General features: G+C 47.8%; 1 protein-coding gene across 12 annotated transcripts in view; it reads left to right on the top strand.

The window, feature by feature from the left end:
* The window catches only part of TNS3 (tensin 3), a 311508-nt gene that overhangs the window by 185155 nt on the left and 105436 nt on the right, over positions 1–20917 (top strand). For all 12 annotated transcript variants that reach the window (XM_017888090.1, XM_017888093.1, XM_017888091.1 and 9 more), the window contains 3 exons: positions 1742–1871; positions 2198–2263; positions 6540–6644. In XM_017888090.1, coding sequence (XP_017743579.1) covers positions 1742–1871; positions 2198–2263; positions 6540–6644 — 301 coding nt within the window. The remainder of the gene's footprint in view (positions 1–1741; positions 1872–2197; positions 2264–6539; positions 6645–20917) is intronic.

Here is a 20917-nt window from a genome sequence, read left to right as displayed (position 1 = left end):
ATTTGATGGGTGCTCAGCGTAGTTGAGTGTGGGGTATGGGGAGCTCAGAGGAGGGGCCCAGATACTCTTAGAACATCCTGAAAGGATCCCTGCAAGGACAGCCTTCGATTGAATCTTGCTGAGAAATCAGTCTCAGACAGAGGTGGTAGATTTGTGGCCAATGTGCCATTGGCTGTTGGAAAGCAAATTGAGGCAACAATTCTTCACAATTCCAGTTCTCTAGTTGCAAATGCCCTGGTTCCTGGGCCCCTGGAGGTGAGGCCTGGGTCTGAGCCCCATGTTTACAGCACCCTTGGCCAGCGCCAGACCGTGCAAGGGAGACCCAGTCGTGTTTGTCAACAGGGAACATCCTTCCACAGTCTTAATTATATTTTTTGGTTTATTTATCCCTCCCTTTCCTTGCAGATAGCACAAAGGTAAACATCTTCTGGTTCTGCCTGGAGTTACAGCTCCCTGCCTCCTGGGCTGGGCTTCTGGGCGTTTTGTTCCCCTGGTAGACGTTTGTCTGCTTAGGAAAGACAGAGCCCTCCCTGCCGTGTTCTCCTGCATGCTAGTCCGGATCATACCTGCTGTGGTGGCTTGTCATTTACTGTTGTGAGGCATGTGATATTGTAAAGCCATCTTCCTCCAAGAAAAGTCTCTCTTACGGGAACGTGTCTGTCTCTGGTAGTCACTACCCCACAGCCTTGTGGTGGGGGAGGTGCCCATCTGTGCACGGTTTGGTCTGAGAGCAGAATCTAGCCTGTCCAGGGCCTTCGACCCTCTGAGGATTTGGGAAAGTGCCACTACCTGGTGGTCCTGCTCCTGTTCTCTGAGTGAGGGGTGTCCCTGCCCTGCAGCTCCCCTCTCTGTGGCCTGAGAACCCTCCCAGTGATGCCAGTGCTGTGCACGGTCACAAGAAGCAGGTGGTCCCCAGTTATAAAGGCAGGTCAGGACACCCAGCCTTCTGCTCTGCCCACCATTCCACACATGCCAAGCATCTGCAAGGAGGGGTTCTACCCTTTGGCTCATTGGCACAATCATTTAGGGTGCTTGAGCTGCACCCTGGAGACCTCATGAACCCCAGCTTGAGTACAAATCACATCAGGGTGATTCTGAACACTTGTGTCACACGACCCCCAACAGGATCTCTGGACAGCCAGTCATGGGAAGCTAAATGCCAACACCCTCTCTGTCTCCCTCTCTCCCTTCCTCCTCCTTTGTGTCTCTGTCTCTAAATTACAGCATGCACATAGTCATTTAGCATAGTACACACAGTAATGACCGGCTGCTTCTTTTTGGAAAACAAAAAGCTTTAAGTTGCAACATGGAGCACTGAGATCAAAGAAAAGCTATCACAATCAGTTGTTAAAGTCTAGAAAAAAGAGACCACGGAATTTCATTTTTCAGATGTGTTCCAAAACAGGGCACATTCTCACGATCTGAAAGGGTTTAGGTGTAGCCTTTCTGAGGACTAGCGATGGTGGTGTTCAGGCTGTGGTTCCACAGGAGCAGCACAGGGAACACATTGAAGCCTCCAGGGGAGCCCCGCACCCAGCAGCAACAGTGTGGTGCCTCTGCCTGCAGCCCAGCTGTCTGCAGGTGCCTTTGTCCAGGGCTGGAGTTCCACTCCAAAGCGTGAACTCCCAGCCAGAGTCCAGAGGGGAGGCCCTGCTGTGCCGGCCTCTGCAGAGTGTGTTCCTTGCTGGAAACGTGTGTCCCCGCTGCAGCTGCTTTGTTTTGTTTTTTCTCTCTAACGCAGGTGAAATGCTACCACAAGAAATACCGCTCGGCCACACGTGACGTCATTTTCCGCCTGCAGTTTCACACTGGGGCTGTGCAGGGCTATGGGCTGGTGTTTGGGAAGGAGGATCTGGACAATGCCAGCAAAGGTGAGGCACGGAGCTGGCAGCCCTGTGCTTGTGGGCAGCTGTGGTTGAACCTCCTTGGTTGATTCTTTCACTATCCTCTCTACCCCCCTTTCCAAAATTCAGCCTACTGACAAAATTGTTCCCAAATTAGGAGAAAGTGATCATTGATCTCTGGGGGAAAAAAATTATGGATAACCAATGATACTGCCTATACTTTCTGTATCATGGGCCATCTTTATTGCAGATTTGGGAGTAGTGCTGTACTGGTTGGAATAAAGAACAAAGTCAATCCATACTTTTCTGGTTAATCATCTCCACAAATGTGTTAAAATACATTGTTTTTTCAGATGACCGTTTTCCTGACTATGGGAAGGTTGAATTAGTCTTCTCTGCCACGCCTGAGAAGATTCAAGGTGGGTAGCTTGGTGGAACACTGGGAGGTCCTTGTTGACACAGATGGAAGGTACATGATGGCTATGCTGGGGCTACAGTACTAGTCTCCTGCCTTTGCACATATTTGGAGACTTCTGTAATTAATTTTATTTAAATATAGGATATTGGATAGTGGAACAAGAAGGCCCACTTGTGTCAGTAAGCCCCAGAAGTGGTGTGACTTGCCCACAGTGAGGGCAAGTCTCTGCCAGGAGAGCCTCGGGCATGACTGGCCATTCTTGCAGGAGTAAGGTGGTATTGCATTGTGGTTTTAATTGGCATTTCCCTGGTGGTTAGTGATGTTTAGCATTTTTTCATATGTTTGTTGGCTATTTGTATATGTTTTGAAAAATGTCTGTTCATATCATTTGCCCACTTTTTGATGGGATTATTTGTTTTTTTTTCTTGAGGATTTGTTCGAGTTCCTTGTAGATATTAGATATTAGTGCTTTGTCGGATGCATAGTTTGCAAATATTCTCTCTCACTCTGTGGGTTCTGTTTACTCTGATGATTATTTCTTTCGTGGTACAGAAGCTTTTTAGTTTAATTAGGTCCCATTTACTTATTTTTGTTCTGTTGCATTTGCTTTTGAGGTCTTAGTCATTAATTATTTGCCTAGGCAAATGTCCAAAAGAGTTTTTCAACTATGTGGTCTTCTAAACTTTTTATGGTTTCAGGTCTTAGATTTAAATCTTGGATCCATCTTGAGTTGATTTTCAAAATATAAGGTGAGAAATGGGGATCCAGTCTTACTCTTCTACATGTGGCTAGCCAGTTTTCCCAGCACCATTTGTTAAATAGGATATTCTTTCCCCAATTTATGTTTTTGTATGCTTTGTTGAAGATCAATCAGTTGTAGTCAGTTGTATTTCTGGATTCTCTCTTCTGTTCCATTGATCTGTGTGTCTACTTTTATACCATGATGTTTTGGTAACTGTAGCCTTATAGTATAGTTTGATTTCCAATAATGTGATGCCTTCAGGTTTTTTTATGTTTTGTTTTTAGGATTGCTTTGGCCATTTGAGCCGCTTTTTGGTTCCATATGAATTTTAGGATTTTTTTTTCTAATTTTGTGAAAATGATATTAGTATTTTGATAGGAATTGCAATGAATCTGTAGATTGCTTTGGACAGTATGGTCATTTTCAGTATATTGATTCTTCCAATCCATGAGCATGGGATGTGTTTCCATTTGCTTGTGTCATTTCTGATTTCTTTCAGCAGTATTTTGTAGTTCTCCTTGAATAGATCTTTCACCTTTTGGTTAAGTATATTTCTAGTTTTTTTTTTTTTTTTTTTTTTTTTTTTTTTTTTCTTTTTTAAAAAAATTTTTTTTTTTTTTTTTTTCAGCTGTTGTAAAAAGAATTGAGTTCTTAATTTCATTGTCAGTTTGGTCATTGTTGGTGTATAGCAGTGCTACTGATATGTGTGCATTGATTTTGAAACCTCATACTTTACTGAATTCGTTTGCTTTGGCCATTTGAGCCGCTTTTTGGTTCCATATGAATTTTAGGATTTTTTTTTCTAATTTTGTGAAAAATGATATTAGTATTTTGATAGGAATTGCAATGAATCTGTAGATTGCTTTGGACAGTATGGTCATTTTCAGTATATTGATTCTTCCAATCCATGAGCATGGGATGTGTTTCCATTTGCTTGTGTCATTTCTGATTTCTTTCAGCAGTATTTTGTAGTTCTCCTTGAATAGATCTTTCACCTTTTGGTTAAGTATATTTCTAGTTTTTTTTTTTTTTTTTTTTTTTTTTTTTCAGCTGTTGTAAAAGAATTGAGTTCTTAATTTCATTGTCAGTTTGGTCATTGTTGGTGTATAGCAGTGCTACTGATATGTGTGCATTGATTTTGAAACCTCATACTTTACTGAATTCGTTTATCAAATCTAGAAGTCTTTTGGAGGAGTCTTTAGTGTTTTCTAGGTATATGATCATATCATTGGCAAATAGCAACAGTTTTAATTCCTCTTTTCCAATTTGGGTGCTCTTTATTTCTTTCTCTTAGCTGATTGCTCTGGCAGTACTGTTCCAGTACTATGTTGAACAGAAGTGGTGAAAATGGGCATCTTTGTCTTGTTCCACTTCTCAAGGGGAGTGCTTTCAACCTTTCCCCATTCAGCATGACATAAGCTGTGGGTTTGTCATATGTGGCTTTTATTATTTCAAGGTAAGTGCCTTCTACGCCTAGTTTGTTGAGTGTTTTTATCATAAAGTGATGCTAGATTTTATCGAATGCCTTTTTTGTATCTACTGAAATGACATATGGTTTTTGTTTTTAATTCTGTTTATGTGGTGCATCACATTTATTGACTTCTATATGTTCTGAATCATCCCTGCTTTCCTGCGATGAAATCCACTTGATCATGGTGTATTATCTTTTTAATGTGCTGTTAGATTCAGTTAGCTAATATTTGTTGAAGATTTTTGCATCTATGTTCATCAATCAGGGATATTGGTCTGTGGTTTTCTTTTTTTTGGAGACGGAGTCTTGCTCTGTCGCCCGGGCTGGAGTGCACTGGCCGGATCTCAGCTCACTGCAAGCTCCACCTCCCGGGTTTACGCCATTCTCCTGCCTCAGCCTCCTGAGTAGCTGGGACTGCAGGCGCCCGCCACCTCGCCCGGCTAGTTTTTTGTATTTTTTTAGTAGGGACGGGGTTTCACTGTGTTCGCCGTGATGGTCTTGATCTCCTGACCTCGTGATCCGCCCGTCTCGGCCTCCCAAAGTGCTGGGATTACAGGCGTGAGCCACCGCGCCCGGCCCGGTTTTCTTTATTGTTGTTGTTGTATTATTTCCTGGCTTTGGTATCAGGGTGATACTGGCTTCATAGAATGAGTTAGTTAGGGATGATTCCTCTTTCTCAGTCTTTTGAAATTGTTCAGTAGGATTGGCACCAATTCTTCTTTGAATGGATGGCAGAATTCAGCTGTGAATCCATCTGGCCCTGGGCTCTTTTTTATTGGCATTAAAAAACATTATTGATTCATTTTCACTGCTTGTTATTAGTCTGTTCGGGGTTTCTATTTCTTCCTGATTTAATCGAGGAGGGTTGTCTGTGTCTAGGAATTGACCAATTTTCTCTCAATTTTCTAGTTTATATACATAAAGGTGCTCATAGTAGTCTTGAATGATCTTTCATGCTGGTTGTAATGTTTCCAGTTTCATTTCTAATTGAATTTATTGAATTTTCTCTCTTCTTGGTTAATCTAGCTAATGGTCTATCAATTTTGTTTATCTTTTCAAAAAACCAGCTTTTTGTTTCATTGATCTTTTGTATTTTGTTTCAATTTCATTTAGTTCTGCACTGATTTTTGTTTTTTTATTTTATTCTACTAGCTTTGAGTTTAGTTTATTCTTGCTTCTCTAGTTCCTTGAGGCTTGACATTAGGTTGTCAATATGTGATCTTTCAGACTTTTTGATGTAGGCATTTAATACTATAAACTTTCCTCTTAGGACTGGCTTTGCTATATCCCAGAGGTTTTGGTAACTTGTGTCACTATTATCATTCATGTCAAGGAATTTTTAAATTTCCATCATGATTTCATCATTAACCCCAAAGTAACTGGCATTTTAAAAAAAGAGAATTAGAAGTACAGTAGGCTGCAAGTATTATCTGCAAAACAAAATTTTCCCGTAAAACATATATTTCAAAAGAAACCAGTCCCTTTATCATCAAGGTGAATTGTCCAGATCCATCACCAAGATCCACATGCATGGGAGTTTTGTTTCCCTTTTTAATAGTTGTGGAAATGGAAATATTCATGCTTTATCTGTGTTCATTGTCAACGATTTAGGCAAAAACCTTTAAATACATGGCTTGTGTGTTAAAAATCCCCTTGGTATTCTTAGCAAGACTTGAAGGGAGGAGTGTGGATCTAGGAGCCTGGAGCCTGGTTTCAAATCTGTGGGCTCTGAGGCTCAGAGACAGCTTACCAGGCGTCTGTGTCCTCATCAGTGAGGTGGTCTGAAGACTCCTGTTTTGCAGAAGTGTCCAAGCCTGGTACACGGTGGACAAAAGATCAGTGCTTACTTCCGCCTTCCCCCTAGTGGTTTTAACTATGGTTCTATTTGTGGAAAACCCTCCACATTCTCTGATTACCATCGTGGCTCCTGGCGGGAGGGTAGAGAATGGAGAGGCTTCTCTCTCCTGCTCAAGCCAGGCTGCTCACCTGCCCTTATAGTAGAGTCAGGTGGACGGAGGTGATGGGTTTCACTCGGACTAATGTTGCTGCCTGTACCCTGTGCAGGGTCCGAACACTTGTACAACGACCACGGCGTGATTGTGGACTACAACACGGCAGACCCACTGATACGCTGGGACTCGTACGAGAACCTCAGTGCAGATGGAGAAGGTGCGTGTGGTCATCTTGTGTGCAGTTATAGAGGAGAGAACACAGGGAAGACAGCCCACTGAAAGATCTGAAGTATTTTGCAGTCTGCTCAGAGGAGGAAAATCTCCCTCTTTTCTCAGAGGTCCAGAATCACACCTTTGTGTGACACAGTTGTGAGTTTTGAGGGTCTTCATGAGAATAAGGCATGGTGAGTTTGGGTCAGGGCTTTTTGTGAAGCTGTAATGGGTGGATGAGCTGTCAGTGAAGTTATATCCAGGAGCTCCTTGACCTGAACTTGTGTGTATGTATAATGCCAGGGACCGTTCCCCCTTCTTCCTTCCCTTCCTGTTTGCATGTGGGGATGCCAAGCGCTGACCACAGCCAACCTAGCTACTGTTGTACGGCCCTACACGCAACAGACATCTTGTTTTAATTTTTGTTTGCTTGTTAGTCTAGTGTTCCTGATTTATGACTGTATCATTTAAATCTCGTTTTCATGAGACCATCTCATCCAAACATGTCCTCTGTTCACCTGTGGAATATGCACATTGGGTCACAGCTAGGAACATGAAGGAGGAAAGGAAGGAAGAAGCAGCTGTGTGCTGGAGTCTCCGCAAGACATAACTGGAGGCTGATTTCAAAGGAGGGGAATTGAGGCTTTTCCTAGCACGTCATGCTGATCTCTTGTCTCTTTCAACTACTGACTGAGAGTCAGACTTGGTTTGGGAAAGAAATTAAAACACTTTTTGTCAGATTAGTTACATCCAGATGTGAAATAGCTAAAAGCAAGTGTTGTGGAAAGAACCGCAGTAGCGCCCCATCTTTGTGGATCACGGAGCTTCCCATGACTCCAGGAAGGTGGTATCTGTGGTCAGTGAGAAAGGACACCAATTATGTGTCCCAGGGCAGCACACGGCTCCTCTCTGTTCTTCTGGGGAGAAGCTTGCTCCTTCATAGGCCTTGTGGGATGGAATTTCAACTCAAGGAATTGTTGCAACCCAAATATACCTGTACCAGAAGTGGAGACCCACAGATGGAATATTGATAGTAAGGGCATTAAAACACAGATGAAATCTGGGGCTAGTGGGCAAGGTGTTGTGGGCAGGGAGAGCCTGGCTCTGGCCTCTAAAGTAAACAGTGTTCTTTGCTTGTGTGAATTACTCAGCACGTCAGTCCTTCCAGATAACCAGCACATTAAAAGAAATGTAGCTGGGCCGGGCGCGGTGGCTCAAGCCTGTAATCCCAGCACTTTGGGAGGCCGAGACGGGCAGATCACGAGGTCAGGAGATCGAGACCATCCTGGCTAACATGGTGAAACCCCGTCTCTGCTAAAATTAAAAAAAAAAAAATGTAGCTGAAAACTCTTGGAAAACGATACATTGTCTCTCAAAAGATCACAGTGCACACTGGAATCTTAAAGCCGTGAGATTTATCAAACAACAGCTATCAAACTTTTGATCACAGAGCTCTTTTTCCAGTTACGTCTCTTCGCTTCTGCACAGCTATATTCTATCCATCACACGGTGATGTTTTCCACTGGAGGAGAGAAGGGTAAAGCGGTGGTTGGTGAAGTGTGTAAATAATCAGTGCAAGGCGAGATGGGGAAAGGGGCTAATTTGGAGAGCTGGGTGAGGACTCTGAGGACAGCTGACTCAGCATCCTAAATTCCAGGCTGAGGCCAGTGGATTTGACTAGAGAGGTCCCTTGCTGCACGGGAGCCAGCGAGCAGGGCTCTGTTGTGAGGCGATGAATCAGTGGCTGTGCCGAGTCTCCTGGAGACCAGGAAGCAAGTTGTGAAAAGGACATTCTCGTGATGCTGGGAGGTTCCTTGCTTGCCGAGGGAGGGGTGAGCCTGGAGGGTTATTGACCATGAGGGAGGCAGGGGTTCTAAAACACTGGTGGGTGGTCTCTGTGCCGATGCCACAAGAGGGGAGCAGTGAAGTCCGGTGGACAGTGTGGAGGAGCCCCAGCTCCTGTGAGGAGCGTGCTCTGGAGGGCAGCTCTGTGCTCAGCCCCTCCATGGGTGCCCCGCTCTTGTCCCCAAACTGGCTCCCAGCTGAGCCTGTGACCTGCCTGCGGGGCAGGCTTTATCCTTCCCATGTCACAACCAGGGAACTGAAAGCTGGGTGCCTGCGGCCACGTCACTCACAGGTGATGAAGGACCCACGTTGATTTTATGTAGAAAACACATAGACAGAAGATCAGTTGAGTATTCACCACCCTTTAGGGGTTACATGAAACTTTACAGAGAATCTGTGGAAGTATGTATGTGAGCGTGTGTGTATAGATCCATACGTTACGTTGTGGAGGACTAGACTTGCTGTTATCACTGGGTGAAATAGACAGAATTCAGTCTTAAACACTCTCAACCACCACAGTGTCCCCTGAAGATGCAGAGGGAGATACTTCTTTACTTCAAGGCCCTCTCAGCCTATTCACGCTGCCTTAACAGATGACTGTAACCTGGGTGTCTTAAACAACAAACATGTATTTCTCCTACTTTGAGAAGCTGGGAAGTCCAAGATCAGGCAGCCAGCCTGGCGGATTCTGGTGAGGGCTGTCATCTGGTTGCCGACTCCTGCCTTCTTGTGTCTCCACGTGGTGGTGAGGAGAAGGAGCTCCTTGGGGCCTCCTTTCTGAGAGCATCAATCCCACTTATGGGGGCTCCATCCTTATGCTCTGAGCACCGTCCACAGGTCCTGCCTCCTAATACCATCACACTGGGGATTAAGTTTTGTCGTATGAATCTTAGAGGACACAAATATTCAGTCCGTAGCAGATACTCAATGCGTGTTTCTTGAATGAATGATTAGAGAAGCATTTTGAACTTCAAATATCTAAGGCCCTGACATGACAAATCACAAATCCCATTGGTGTATTTTTCATTCAACATCTTCTGAGCCAGTGGTATGAGCAGGTGGGAGATTGCTGTGGACTGTGTGGTTGGAGGTGCTGGAGCCATGCAGGTGATGGTCTGGGCATCCACTCGGGACTCTGTCGCCAAGAGTTGGGTCTAGGGGCAAGTAGAGAAGGTCTGGCATTGCCATGCAAAGGATGGAGCCAATTGGGAGTGGGTGCACAGGAATCCTGGAAAGAAACTGAGAAGAAACAGGGCAGAGTGGGGAGGACACCTGGGAGACAGTGGTTCCCAGACAGGTGGGCAAGGAGTCAGATAGGGCACCAAGGCAGCCAGGTGCACTTTGCAGCCAGATTCACGGCTTTCCTGTGCAGTAAGTGGAGTGGGTCAGAAAGTTCATGCTTGTACACTTTAAATCTTTGCTTTTCCACAGACTGACCTTGCTCCAAGGAAACAGGGCACTTAAGGGGCTGTTGAAGAATGAAGCATGTTGTATGAAAATCATCCTACCTGGTTGTCTCACAGGTTTTCCTGGGCCAGGGCTAGCCCTGCTCACTTGTTCTGTCACTGCTGCTACTTCTGTTGCACATATTTCAGGGTCCCCGGTGCTTGTCCCCTGAGTATCTAAAAGGTGGGCACTGCTCTGAACCCTTGGAATTGTGTCAGTTTTTTTTTCACTGATAAATGATCTTTAAATCAACTTCAGGAAATTTGGGGGGAATGAAGGAATTTTTTGGGAGGCCATGGAAGAGTTTACAGAGTCAAAAGCAGAGCCATCCAGCTGGTGGAGGTTTTGGAAGGGACAGTGCAACTGAAAGCTGTTCTGTGGTCTGGGCGGCCACCCCCAGGGACCCTTTGCAGGGACCAGCACTAGGATAACAGGCTCCAGCGCTCAGCCCCGCATCGCTCTGCTTATGTTCATATTCCTGGAAAACAGACACTGCATGGCATTACTTGGGTCATGGGCTGAGCTAGGGCTGGGTGGGCAGAGCATCACACCCAGGCTGCACACATGGAGGGAAGAAGGCCAGTTTCCCAGGGGAAAATGCAAGCGTCATCCCCGAGGAAGAGGAGATGGGTACGGAGCCCGGACAGTGACAGATGCCCACTTCAGGGACACAGACGCTTCTGTTGGCTCCCTAAGGGGTCAGCAGCTGAGAGCTTGGAGTCAGTGCTCATTGTCATGAGACAGTGGCTATGTCTGCCCAGCAGACACCAAGAGGATCAGTTACAAAAGAGGAGTGGAAGGGGCTCCTCTGGGGATCATGTTCTCTGAGGGCTTCCAGGCTTTATAAAACAGCAGAGATCCCCTTTATGGGCAGAGTCATGCTCAGACTCCTCATGGGTATAGTGGATGAGAGTGCAGCCTCCTCCCAGCGCCTAGTTTATCCCTTGCAGCCTCAATGATATCTGAAGCCCATGAACACCCCCAGGGAGGTGGAGGGACAGGGGAGTACTAAGCGTGAGCTCAGGACTGTTACCCGGATGCTTAGCCCAGAACCCACCACACGGAATCTGAGTCCTCTCCCAAAACTGGATCTCAGCAACCTTCCCTTGAACCACTGCCTGAGCATTCCTGAGAATTCCAGCTCCTGAGTTACAGACAAGCACAGAGCCTTTCCTCAGATCTGCATCCTGTCCTCCTGAATCCCCTCAATCCCCACGTGCTGGGTGGCGTGTCTGGGGTACCTGATTCAATGGAGTGAGTTTAATGCTTCTCTTTCTTTATTATACGTACTTTTAAGCTTGTACCAATATTTTTTTGAAGATGTAAATTATCAAAAAGAAAGAAGGAATAATTACCCCCATCTTACCATCTAGAGATGAAGCACTCATCACTGGTGTATTTTCGGCATGATTTCTAAGTACCGTGTCATTTCTCATAATAAGATCAGCCTGTGCATTGTTCTATAGCCTGAGTTTTTCACTTAACCCACCTCCTTGAGCATCTGTGCACATCTTTATACTTTTCTTCCCATGTCCTTCTCACCGAGCACGCTGGATTCCCTTAGAGGGGCTTCCAAAGTGCATTTTATCTTATTGCTGCACTCCTGCAGGGTTTCCAAGTTCTCCCTACGAGACACGAGGCTGCTACCACCACCTCTGCCACCAAAGCTCTGCAGAATCCCCAGGCTTGGGTCCTTTTGAGAAGGTGTTCCCCAGAAAGAGTAGTCACCTTTGGATAGAAAACTCATCCTTGCTGAATTTCCCTCTTCTTTTCCACTCTGCAGCCCTCCTCAGCCCCTCTTTGGCGTGGAGGCCGGTCTGCTGCGTTGGTGAGCTCTTACTCCAGGCAGGCGTTGCTCTTCCCTGCGGTCAGCAGTGCCTGGCTCAGGTCTCTGGACTGGACACGGCCTGGCGGGTGGAAGGCGGAGTCCCAGCCGCATTCCCACCAGGGCTTTAGTCTTCCAAGCTGTCCAATGCTTTGAGGAGTTAAGATTTGGCAGCCTCTGAAACATTCTCTTTTAGCTGGGAAAATGATGTATTGCGGCGCTCTCTTTTCCACCCCCGCCTGTGCCTTTTCTTTCCCCGCCCTTGCCTGGTTAAAAAACCCCAAAAATGTTGACTTAAGCCACATTTATCTCTAGAAGTGGTTGCTGTCCTGGAATGGAGCCCTCCGCAGCTGCCTTCAGTCTGGGCCTGCGTTAGGGGAGTGCCTGCTTTGATGTGTGAGCGCACATTCTGCTTCTATGCTCAGAAAGGAGCTGGCCTTGAGTCCTTTCCAATGTGGGCAAATGATTACAAATGCCCTGTCTTCAGCACAGAGAGGAGCACGTGGTCCTGGTCTCCCCATGGGTCTGTGGTCCTGGCAGGTGGTGGCCGCGGGGGACGGTGGTCGTGTCAGCGTTCCCTGGGGTGGTTGCTGTCCCTGAGGAGGGGGAAGAGTGTCTCGCAGTACACAGTGTGGCAGCCTGCCGGAAGCCTCACTATGGTATCTTAATCCTCGAGAGAGCCTGTGGGCCCATTTTAGAGATAAGGAGAGCAGATCCAAAGACAAATCAAAAGCTAGGAACCGGCCAGGGACCCTGGTAGCCTTCTGGCATTGTACACTGTCAGCGATGGCAGCTGTGGCTCCGAGTGTGTCCTGTGCTCGAGACCGTGCAGGACAAGGCTCATACCCTTGACTTTCCTCTTTGAGACTCAGTGAGACTGGGCTGAGTCTCACTAGGTGCCCCACCTCCTCGTCACACAAGAGGGCTGTGGGTGGGGGGATTTCTTACCCTAGTAGGATGCACCTGCCCTTTCAGGATCAGACTTGCTCTGATGGTCTAAGGGAATGCCCACAGCAGCATATGTGTCCCTGGATTTGTAATGTCACCACCAAGAACACAGTGTGTAGACAGATCCCATCACTCCCTCCTCTCCATGGCTCAGAGAGATGAAAAATGCCCGCACTTCGTTTTTCTCCCCACCATTGGGCCTCAGCCCCTCCAGACAGGATTCTCCCCACAGCACTCTTCAGGGAGGCTCCGCAAAGCCCTGGACCCCCATGTTGCTGAGCCCCATGGAGAGCATCTCATTTTCCTCACTGGATGTCTCTGGAGCATCCGTGTCAGTGGCCACACTCCCCATCAGGATACTTGTTCTCATAAACCACATTCTCTTTCACTTTCCCAGTCTGTAAAGTGGCCTGTTTTAATTGGATGACTCTAAAGATACCTCCCTCCAACTCTGAGGTTTTTGTTATCCTACACACCATTTGTCATATTCATGCATCTCATATTTTCTTGGGAATTGCCATAGTTCTGATGCTGGGGTGGGTGCAGGAAGAAACAGAGCAGACTCTTTAATTGGGAAGACACAGATATACATCAGTGGTTGCCACAGGGTGCACCGTGTACCATAATTGGAGTATACCAGGAATTAGGAAAGAATTGAAGAGAAACAATCACTTTGCCTGTGCAATCCAGGGAGATTTCATGAAGAGGACAGCCCTTGCAGGTAGGAAATGCAGACAGGGTATGCCTAGCCCTGGGCATGGGGCATAGGTGAGCAGGACATATTCACGAGGTGGAAGTGTGTTCTGCCTGGCTGGTGTGCAGGAGGAAGTAACAGGTGCTATGTGTGATGGATCGTGAGATCGGGGAACCTCGGCTTCCTTTCCCGAGCCTGGTCCTTTGCTGGGTGACAGTGAGGATCCCAGGAGCCACATGACTGGAGGATACAGAAAGATAACAAAGGGACTGGAGGACGCCCTGGGGGAGGCAGAGTCTGGAGAGGAAGGAGAGTAGAGAATGGGCTTCTGGACTCCCCAGCTAAGAACTGTCGGAGGCCTGGACTTGGGTGTGGCTCTGGTGAAGGAGAATAGGGGCTTTCAGGTATTTAGGAGACAGATGAGCAAGACTCTACAACAGATTTAGAGGAAGGGTTGAGCAGCAGGGAAGCTTCAAGAATGGCTGAGGGTTGGACATGAAGGCCGGCTCTGTCACTCTTGTCCTTGATTTCTTGCCTTGACTTACGACTTTTTGAGTGCAGTTCAAACGCTGCTGAGTTTTCATCTGTGTCTTCCAAGAGTGTGCAGGATGAGGGCCATGGCATTGCCAGGCCTGGGCTTTGCAACTTTAAGTGGATACCTTGATGAACATTTCCAGAGTCCAGGCTTTGGGGCTCCCATGGGGCTGCTAGAGCGAGCAGACTGAGGAGATTCACCTTTGTCTGCAACCTTTGCAATAAGACACAGTTCTGAAGTGGCCATACCATGTTCTCAGAAAGCTGTTCCTATTTCCAGGAACGGGCTACCATGAGGACGTGTTGGCTCAGGAAGTGCTGGCCGCAGTGTGCAGAGCTGGCCGGGAAGTGCCAGATCAGGCTGAGACCATTCAAGTGTTGCCACTTTGAAAATGGATTTGAAAACTTTCCTCCCCAGACACTGTTGGGTTTTAAGATTTGGAAAAGTGAAGGAAGCTTTGACAACTTAGTGGAGGAGGGGGCCGATGGCACCTGATAGATCCTTCAGTCCTGGCTCTGCTCTTTGCTGAGTGCTTAGGTACACACAGTGCCTTGTGTCTGCAGCCTGGGTTCTTGTTGGCCAGATGGGGTGCTGTCCCCCAACATCCAGAGCTGCTCCAGGGCGCTTTGCATGGTGTTCAGCCACCCTGTGAGACTTGACTCTCCACCAGGCAGAAGAATATTTCTTTAGGTCTTGCCCCCAAACTAGGCTTTTTTAAGCATTGCTTGCTTAGATAGCTCCAGTGAAAAGCAGCTGTCATCAGGCAACTGAAGTTGTTTGAGACAGAAACGGGCCAGATGGGCGTGTAGTCCTGTTCTGAGCCTGAGATTTCCTCCCTCTGCATCCCTTGATTATGAATTGAGGCTGCAAGCCTCCAACCCACAAACACCAAAGGACCTCCTTGCAGGTGTGATCACGGACCAAACAGCAAGTCCTCCTGAATGTCACCTGAGAGAGTGGCCTGGGGGCGCCAGCTTCCTCCTGTCTGAAGTGTGAGAAGCCTACCCTCTGTTACAACCAGGATCAAGTTGTGTGGGGGTTACTTTCAAAAAATTGATACACTCCATCAGAAGAGTGAGGGTTGCATTGGGGGCAGTGAAAAGAGTTGTTCCAGGCCCTGAGCCACCATCTCATTAAGTGCTCATTACTTTTTGAATCTGACAGGAATCAGAGGAATTGGCTCAAGTTATATGTTGTCCTGTCAAGTTTGCAGAAATCAGCCCACAAGAGTGGCATTAAGAGTTAAGTAGTGTCACCCCCTGGGACGGTGAAAGAGGTGCTGAGAGTTGGCTGGATTCGTCCTGGGTCCTCAGGGTCCCTCCAACCCCCAGTTGGCACACAAACCTTGGGCCTCCTCTGCTTCCTGGGAGGAAGGATACACCCAATATCCCAATGGATGAGGTGTCCTGTGCATGCAGACAGGGGTCTAGAAGGTGGACAGCTTGTTTGTATTACTGCAGTTACTGTGTCGTCATCGTCTTCTTTCTTCTTTCTTCTTCTTTCTTCTTTCTTCTTCCTTCTTCTTCCTTCTTCTTCCTTCTTCTTCCTTCTTCTTCCTCCTCCTTCTTCTTCTTCTTCTTCTTCTTCTTCTTCTTCTTCTTCTTCTTCTTCTTCTTCTTCTTCTTCTTCTTCTTCTTCTTCTTCTTCTTCTTCTTCTTCTTCTTCTTCTTCTTCTTCTTCTTCTTCTTCTTCTTCTTCTTCTTCTTCTTCTTCCTTCTTCTCCTCCTCTCCTCCTCCTCCTCCTCCTCCTCCTCCTCCTCCTCCCTCCTCCTCCTCCTCCTCTTCTTCTTCCTTCTTCCTTCTTCTTCTCTTCTTCTCTTCTTCTTTTTTCTTTCTTTGAGAGGGAGTCTCACTCTGTCACCCAGGCTGGAGTGCAGCGGCTCAATCTTGGCTCACTGCAACCTCCACCTCCCAGGTTCAAGCAGTTCTCCCTGCCTCAGCCTCCCGAGTAGCTGGGACTACAGGTGCCTGCACCATGCCCAGCTACTTTTTCTATTTTTAGTAGAGATGGAGTTTTCACTATGTTGGCCAGGCTGCTCTCGATCTCCTGACCTGAGGTGATCTGCCCACCTGGGTCTCCCAAAGTGTTGGGATTACAGGTGTGAGCCACTGCGCCCGGCCTACTGTGTCTTCTTAGAGTCCAGTGGAGCTGTGCTTCTTAATCTCTTTTCACTTTCCTCTGCTATTTGTGGTCAGTATCTCCAACGCTCTTTGGTGACCCTGCCCACTTAACCAACATGCATGCAATGATTCATGCCCCTGCCCTGCATTCCTTCCCCAAAGCTGCAGATCTTTGGACTCTCATTCCCACCTATGGGGACTACAACCTTGACTGTTCTTCTGCTGGTGGATTCCCTGAGACATGAATCTGGAAGAGGGCTCCATCCCTACGGTCTCCCTGGGATCCTGAGCCACCAAGCTTCCCACACCCAGCGTGAGCAGCAGTATGTGTGTAAACTCTGGTGTAGTGAGGGTTTGGTCCTTATTCTTCTTACAAGGCCCTTACTCCCATCCTTTCCAAGTCACATCTCAGTCAAGCCCCTCTTCCCAGATATGCTCTTCTGCCCGTCTCCTGGTGTGAGTAGGGGGCCTGAATGGCACTCGATCAAACCTGCTGAGTTTTCATCTGTGTCTTCCTTGGGCAGAACCTTTCTCTCCATTGCCTGAAAGAGGCAGGGCTGCAACTTCATTTTGCCTCTGTGTAAGAGCCTGCAATTGCACTTGTGCCAAGTCAGGGAAAGAGAGCACCTGCTGACTTTAAGTATTTGATAAACAGAACCAAAATGTGAGAGAGAACGAGGCTGGGACTGAAGAAAAGCAGAGTCTCTTCCTCACATGCACACCCTTCTGTGTGCCTGGCCCACAGGATCATCCTCATCATCTTCCTCAGCCCTTGGCTGGAAGAATAGGACTTGTGTGTGCTCTGGCTTGTCTCTTTCAGGCTTAAAGGAATGTCTGGGGAGGCCTTTTAGATTACGCATGCAAGACTGTCTCATCTACTCCTTTCTTTGGAAAGTGCTGCAAGACAGCTGCCAGGGCTTCCTAGGGGAGGGAAAGGTTACAGATGACTTAGGGGAAAAGGGAGGTGTTCATACAAAAGGGGCAACTGGGACAATCTCTTTGACTTGGATCCTTTGTCCTTATGGGGACAGGGACCCTTACACGGAGGTGCACCCTCATGGCCTGCGTCTCTTCGCAGATGGCCCCATTCGGCCATCTGGGCTAGGAGACCACCATCCACATGCATGCTCCCTTTAAGCAAATGATTCTCCTGCCTTTTACCACGATGTTCTTGGTGCTAGCATTGACCTTAGGAGTAACACACTCTTGGGGTCAACAGCTTTCAAACTCCATGCCTGTGGCTCCAGGATTCCAAGTTGGTTCTTAAGGAGCAGCCCCAGCCTCTCTCCATCCACTTCTGCCAGAACCCTCCACAGCCCCAGTCCCACCTTGATCTTTTTCTGTTTTTCATGTTTGGTTTCTGCATAAAGATTTGTTTGAAGATCAACTTCTGCTATTGAAAGTTGGGCACCCTGACCCTATACGGTTAATTCTGGGACTTTAGATAGATAAATTGTGTTTAAATGTTGACAAACAAGATACTTGATGTTAAACACGCATTCAGTTGCTTGTAAATTGTCTCTTATTCTCTCTGTAGGTCCAAGGACAGAAGGGATACCATTGTTGTATTCCATTACTGTTATCGAAGATGCCGTGGGGGGCAGGGCATGTGAGGTAGAAGGCATAGGTGTCAGAGACTAGTGGGTGTGTTCCTCACCTAAATTTTTTAACATAGCACAGATTGCAGAGGATATTTTATGTAAAAGATCCACCTATTTCTTGAAAAACAGGGTTGATATAATGCCAGCTTGTGCTTTTATGTAAGAAAAGCAAGCTTTAAGGGATCTTCAGACTTGCTCAGTTTATCTTGCTGATAGGAGCAATCTGACCTACTTTGTGGATGAAAGCTGGTTTCCACAGCACTCCTTTCCCTCTGTGGACACTGTGCTGGACGGGGATGCACGCCAGGCTGAGCAAAGCTGAGACCGCCTGGCTTGTTGCCTCAGCACAGCCATATACCTAGAGCCTTGCGCTCCATTGGGGAGACCTGGCATGGAGGTCCATGGACCAGGGTAGGAGACGGTGACCACTTTGCTGTGTTTGCCAGGGGTGTGATAAGAGCATATCACAGAGAGGGGGCCAAAGTCAAGGCCTGTCGAGGGTGGACACCCAGTGACAGTTGCTCTGGCTGGAATTGGGAACCCAGATTTAGATCCCTAGGACCCAAGAGACTGACACGAAGTGCAGGGAAAGTCATTGACCCCAGGAGCTGAGAAAACAGGTTTCTGTGGGCAGGAGGAGGGAGTCCCCAGCAAATGTCCTGTGTGTGTTCTGCCTGCACCTGCCTGTTGTGGATGTGGGGGGACCCCCTCCAGTTGATAGGGCCCAGGCGGAGTGTACAACTGTCCCAAGAAGTTTTTTTCCACATACGAAGAGCCAGAGATGTGTTTAGTGTTTCTTTACAAGTGCATAGTGATGATTTCTTAACAAGGAAAATATACACTTAGACATTGTGGTCTTTCAGACTTCACCATGGAAAGTTGAATTAATTTAGGATTCATGGTGGTGACAGTCTATGGAAAATTATACTATGAAAATTCAATAGTATTTATTTTTGTCAGTGTGAATGTGAGCTAATTTGTGATCTGGGGTATATTCTTACTGAAATTAGGCCAAATGGTTAGAGCAATAGCAAGATTTGGTGTTGATTGATTGTGGGAATTATGCCAAGATCTCAGCAGCCATCCTTTGGTGGCAGCTGTAGCAGTACATTGGCCCTGAACTCGTAGCAGTGAGTCCGGGATGCTGCTGGGCCCCTGACTAGGATGAGGCAGAAGGAAAAGCAGCAGGGGAGCCACCGAGTGATGGGCACTCTGGGTGCTTTCCCGAGGGTGGGCAGAGGCTGCAAGGAAACCATCTTTCTCGTAGTATTGGGGCATTCTTTATTCCTGTACACGTAAGATATTGCTCTCTTGTTAATCATAAGTCCGAGGATTCCGGTAGGTCACCTGGGGAGTGAAGGCAGAGTGGTCAACTTCTGGGAAAGCTCATCAAAGAGAACCAGAGGCTGTGTGTGCTTGCCAGGCAGGCTCTGTAGGACCCAGAATGCAGTCTCCATCCCCTCCCTGCCTCACTGAGCACGGGCAGTGCTGGATGCTGCAGATACAGAGCTGAATTGGACAGCACAGCTCCGTGCAGAGGCTGGGACAGGGCTGGAATGGCTAATGGTTGTCATCAGAGCTCACCCTTGCTGAGTGCTGCTCACGAGCCACACAACCTTCCGAGCATGCAGCTTGCATTGACGTATTTAATCCTTACCACACTCGGAGGGGTCAGAGGGCTAGTTGGTGAAGCCAGGAGTGGGGACTTGGTCGCTGGCTGTGAATCTCCTTCTGCCGATGTGCTGAGCTTAGTGTAGGCAGGGACTGGATTCACAGAGGTAGGAGGCTGAGAGCACCATGAGTGTGTCCAAGGCAGGGTGCCCGGTGCAGGAGCCAGGATGCAGAGAAGGGTATAGAGCCAACTGGGAGTGAGTTCACTGGCTGTGGCATCACTTGACCTGTGCAAGCCAGGCGAGGTTGTCTGCTGGGAGTGGACAACAGTCTGGGGAGTGGAGGTGTTGAAAGCTGGGACAGCTTGGAGGAGCTTCCCCTGGAAACAGGTGGTTGCTGGGGTGGGCGGTGCTCAGTAATGTGTGGACGCCATACTGGTAGAGCTTCTTTGATTTCAGAGGCATGCACATCAGCAAGGGCATGAACATGGGCCACAGGTGAGGGAGACAGCATTCCTTATGGGTCTACATGGGCTAGGAGAGGAAGTACCGTGGATCTGTGTTGTCCTTGATGTCTTAAATTTGGTGCTGGAGTTAAACATACATTGGCTCTCGACTGCACTGTGCTGAGGGAAGGACTGGATACATGCAGAGAAGAGCAGGAGCCAGGGAGCTGTAGAGGCTGCTAGAGAAAGGAGAGGCCTGGCTGCTACTCCTGAAAAGTTTAAGGCTTTTGAAGTTTGGAGGAAGTTGAGGGTATGTCATGAGAAATTCTAAAGTGAAACCAAAGAAAGTTCTCTAAAGTCCAAAGAGTCAAGGCCCCAGTAAAGTGTTGATGGTTTCCCAGAGAAACCACAGAAATGCCTGTGATGAGAGTGCTTGAGCCTAGACCCAGGGAGGCATGGACATGTGGGGGATGGGCTGGGAAGTGAGGGGCAGTGGCAGCCCACAGGGCTGGAGAACGCTGTAGCCAGGGGTACCAGTTTCCAGAGAGAAATGAGTTTTGGGTGAAAGTGTTCTGAAGTGGAGTGCAGGAGGCACAGGCTGCCCCTTCCTGGCCTCTGGGCACACAGCTGCCCCTCCAGAGAGCCCCTGGGACGGGCGTGTCTGCCCAGGTGGATGGGGAGGGGACTGACATTGGAGAAGGGATCACACAGACTCAGTGTAGTGGACAGGTAGGGATGTCAGCTCAGGAGGACGTGTCCTTGGAAAGAAAGTTCAGAAAGGAGCAAACGGTGGAGACAGTGGGGAGAAAGGGCGGTCAGGGGCTGGAGGGACCTCCATTTGTTGAAAGTTGGTCGTGTCATGTTTTCAAATCAGAACTTTCTACCAGGAGCTATGTGAATTTAGATGTCACTTTCATGTGTCTCTCCTCATGAGGAGGAACTTCACGGGAGGCCCTGCACATCAGCTTCTGACCTGCAGTCCAGGTAATGGCCTCCTCAGAATTCACACCCTGATCTGTCTAGGTGGGTGGCTTTCTTTTGGCCTGGAACTCTGCACTAAAGAATGGTCTGATCACAGCGTTGGTTTCATTCTGGTGACCAGCGCACAGAAGAGTGTCTTCTCTCTCCTTGAATGTTGTATGCCCCAGACTCTGTTGCAGAAATCCCCTGTCTACCTGAGGTCAGAGCCTGCCTCTGTCCCCAGACGCT

Source organism: Rhinopithecus bieti, unplaced genomic scaffold (assembly GCF_001698545.2).
Source record: "Rhinopithecus bieti isolate Rb0 unplaced genomic scaffold, ASM169854v2 scaffold_17174, whole genome shotgun sequence".
Classification (NCBI taxonomy): Eukaryota; Metazoa; Chordata; class Mammalia; order Primates; family Cercopithecidae; genus Rhinopithecus; species Rhinopithecus bieti.
The sequence above is the reverse complement of the archived record's forward strand: the minus strand, read 5'-3'. Positions and strand labels throughout refer to the sequence as shown.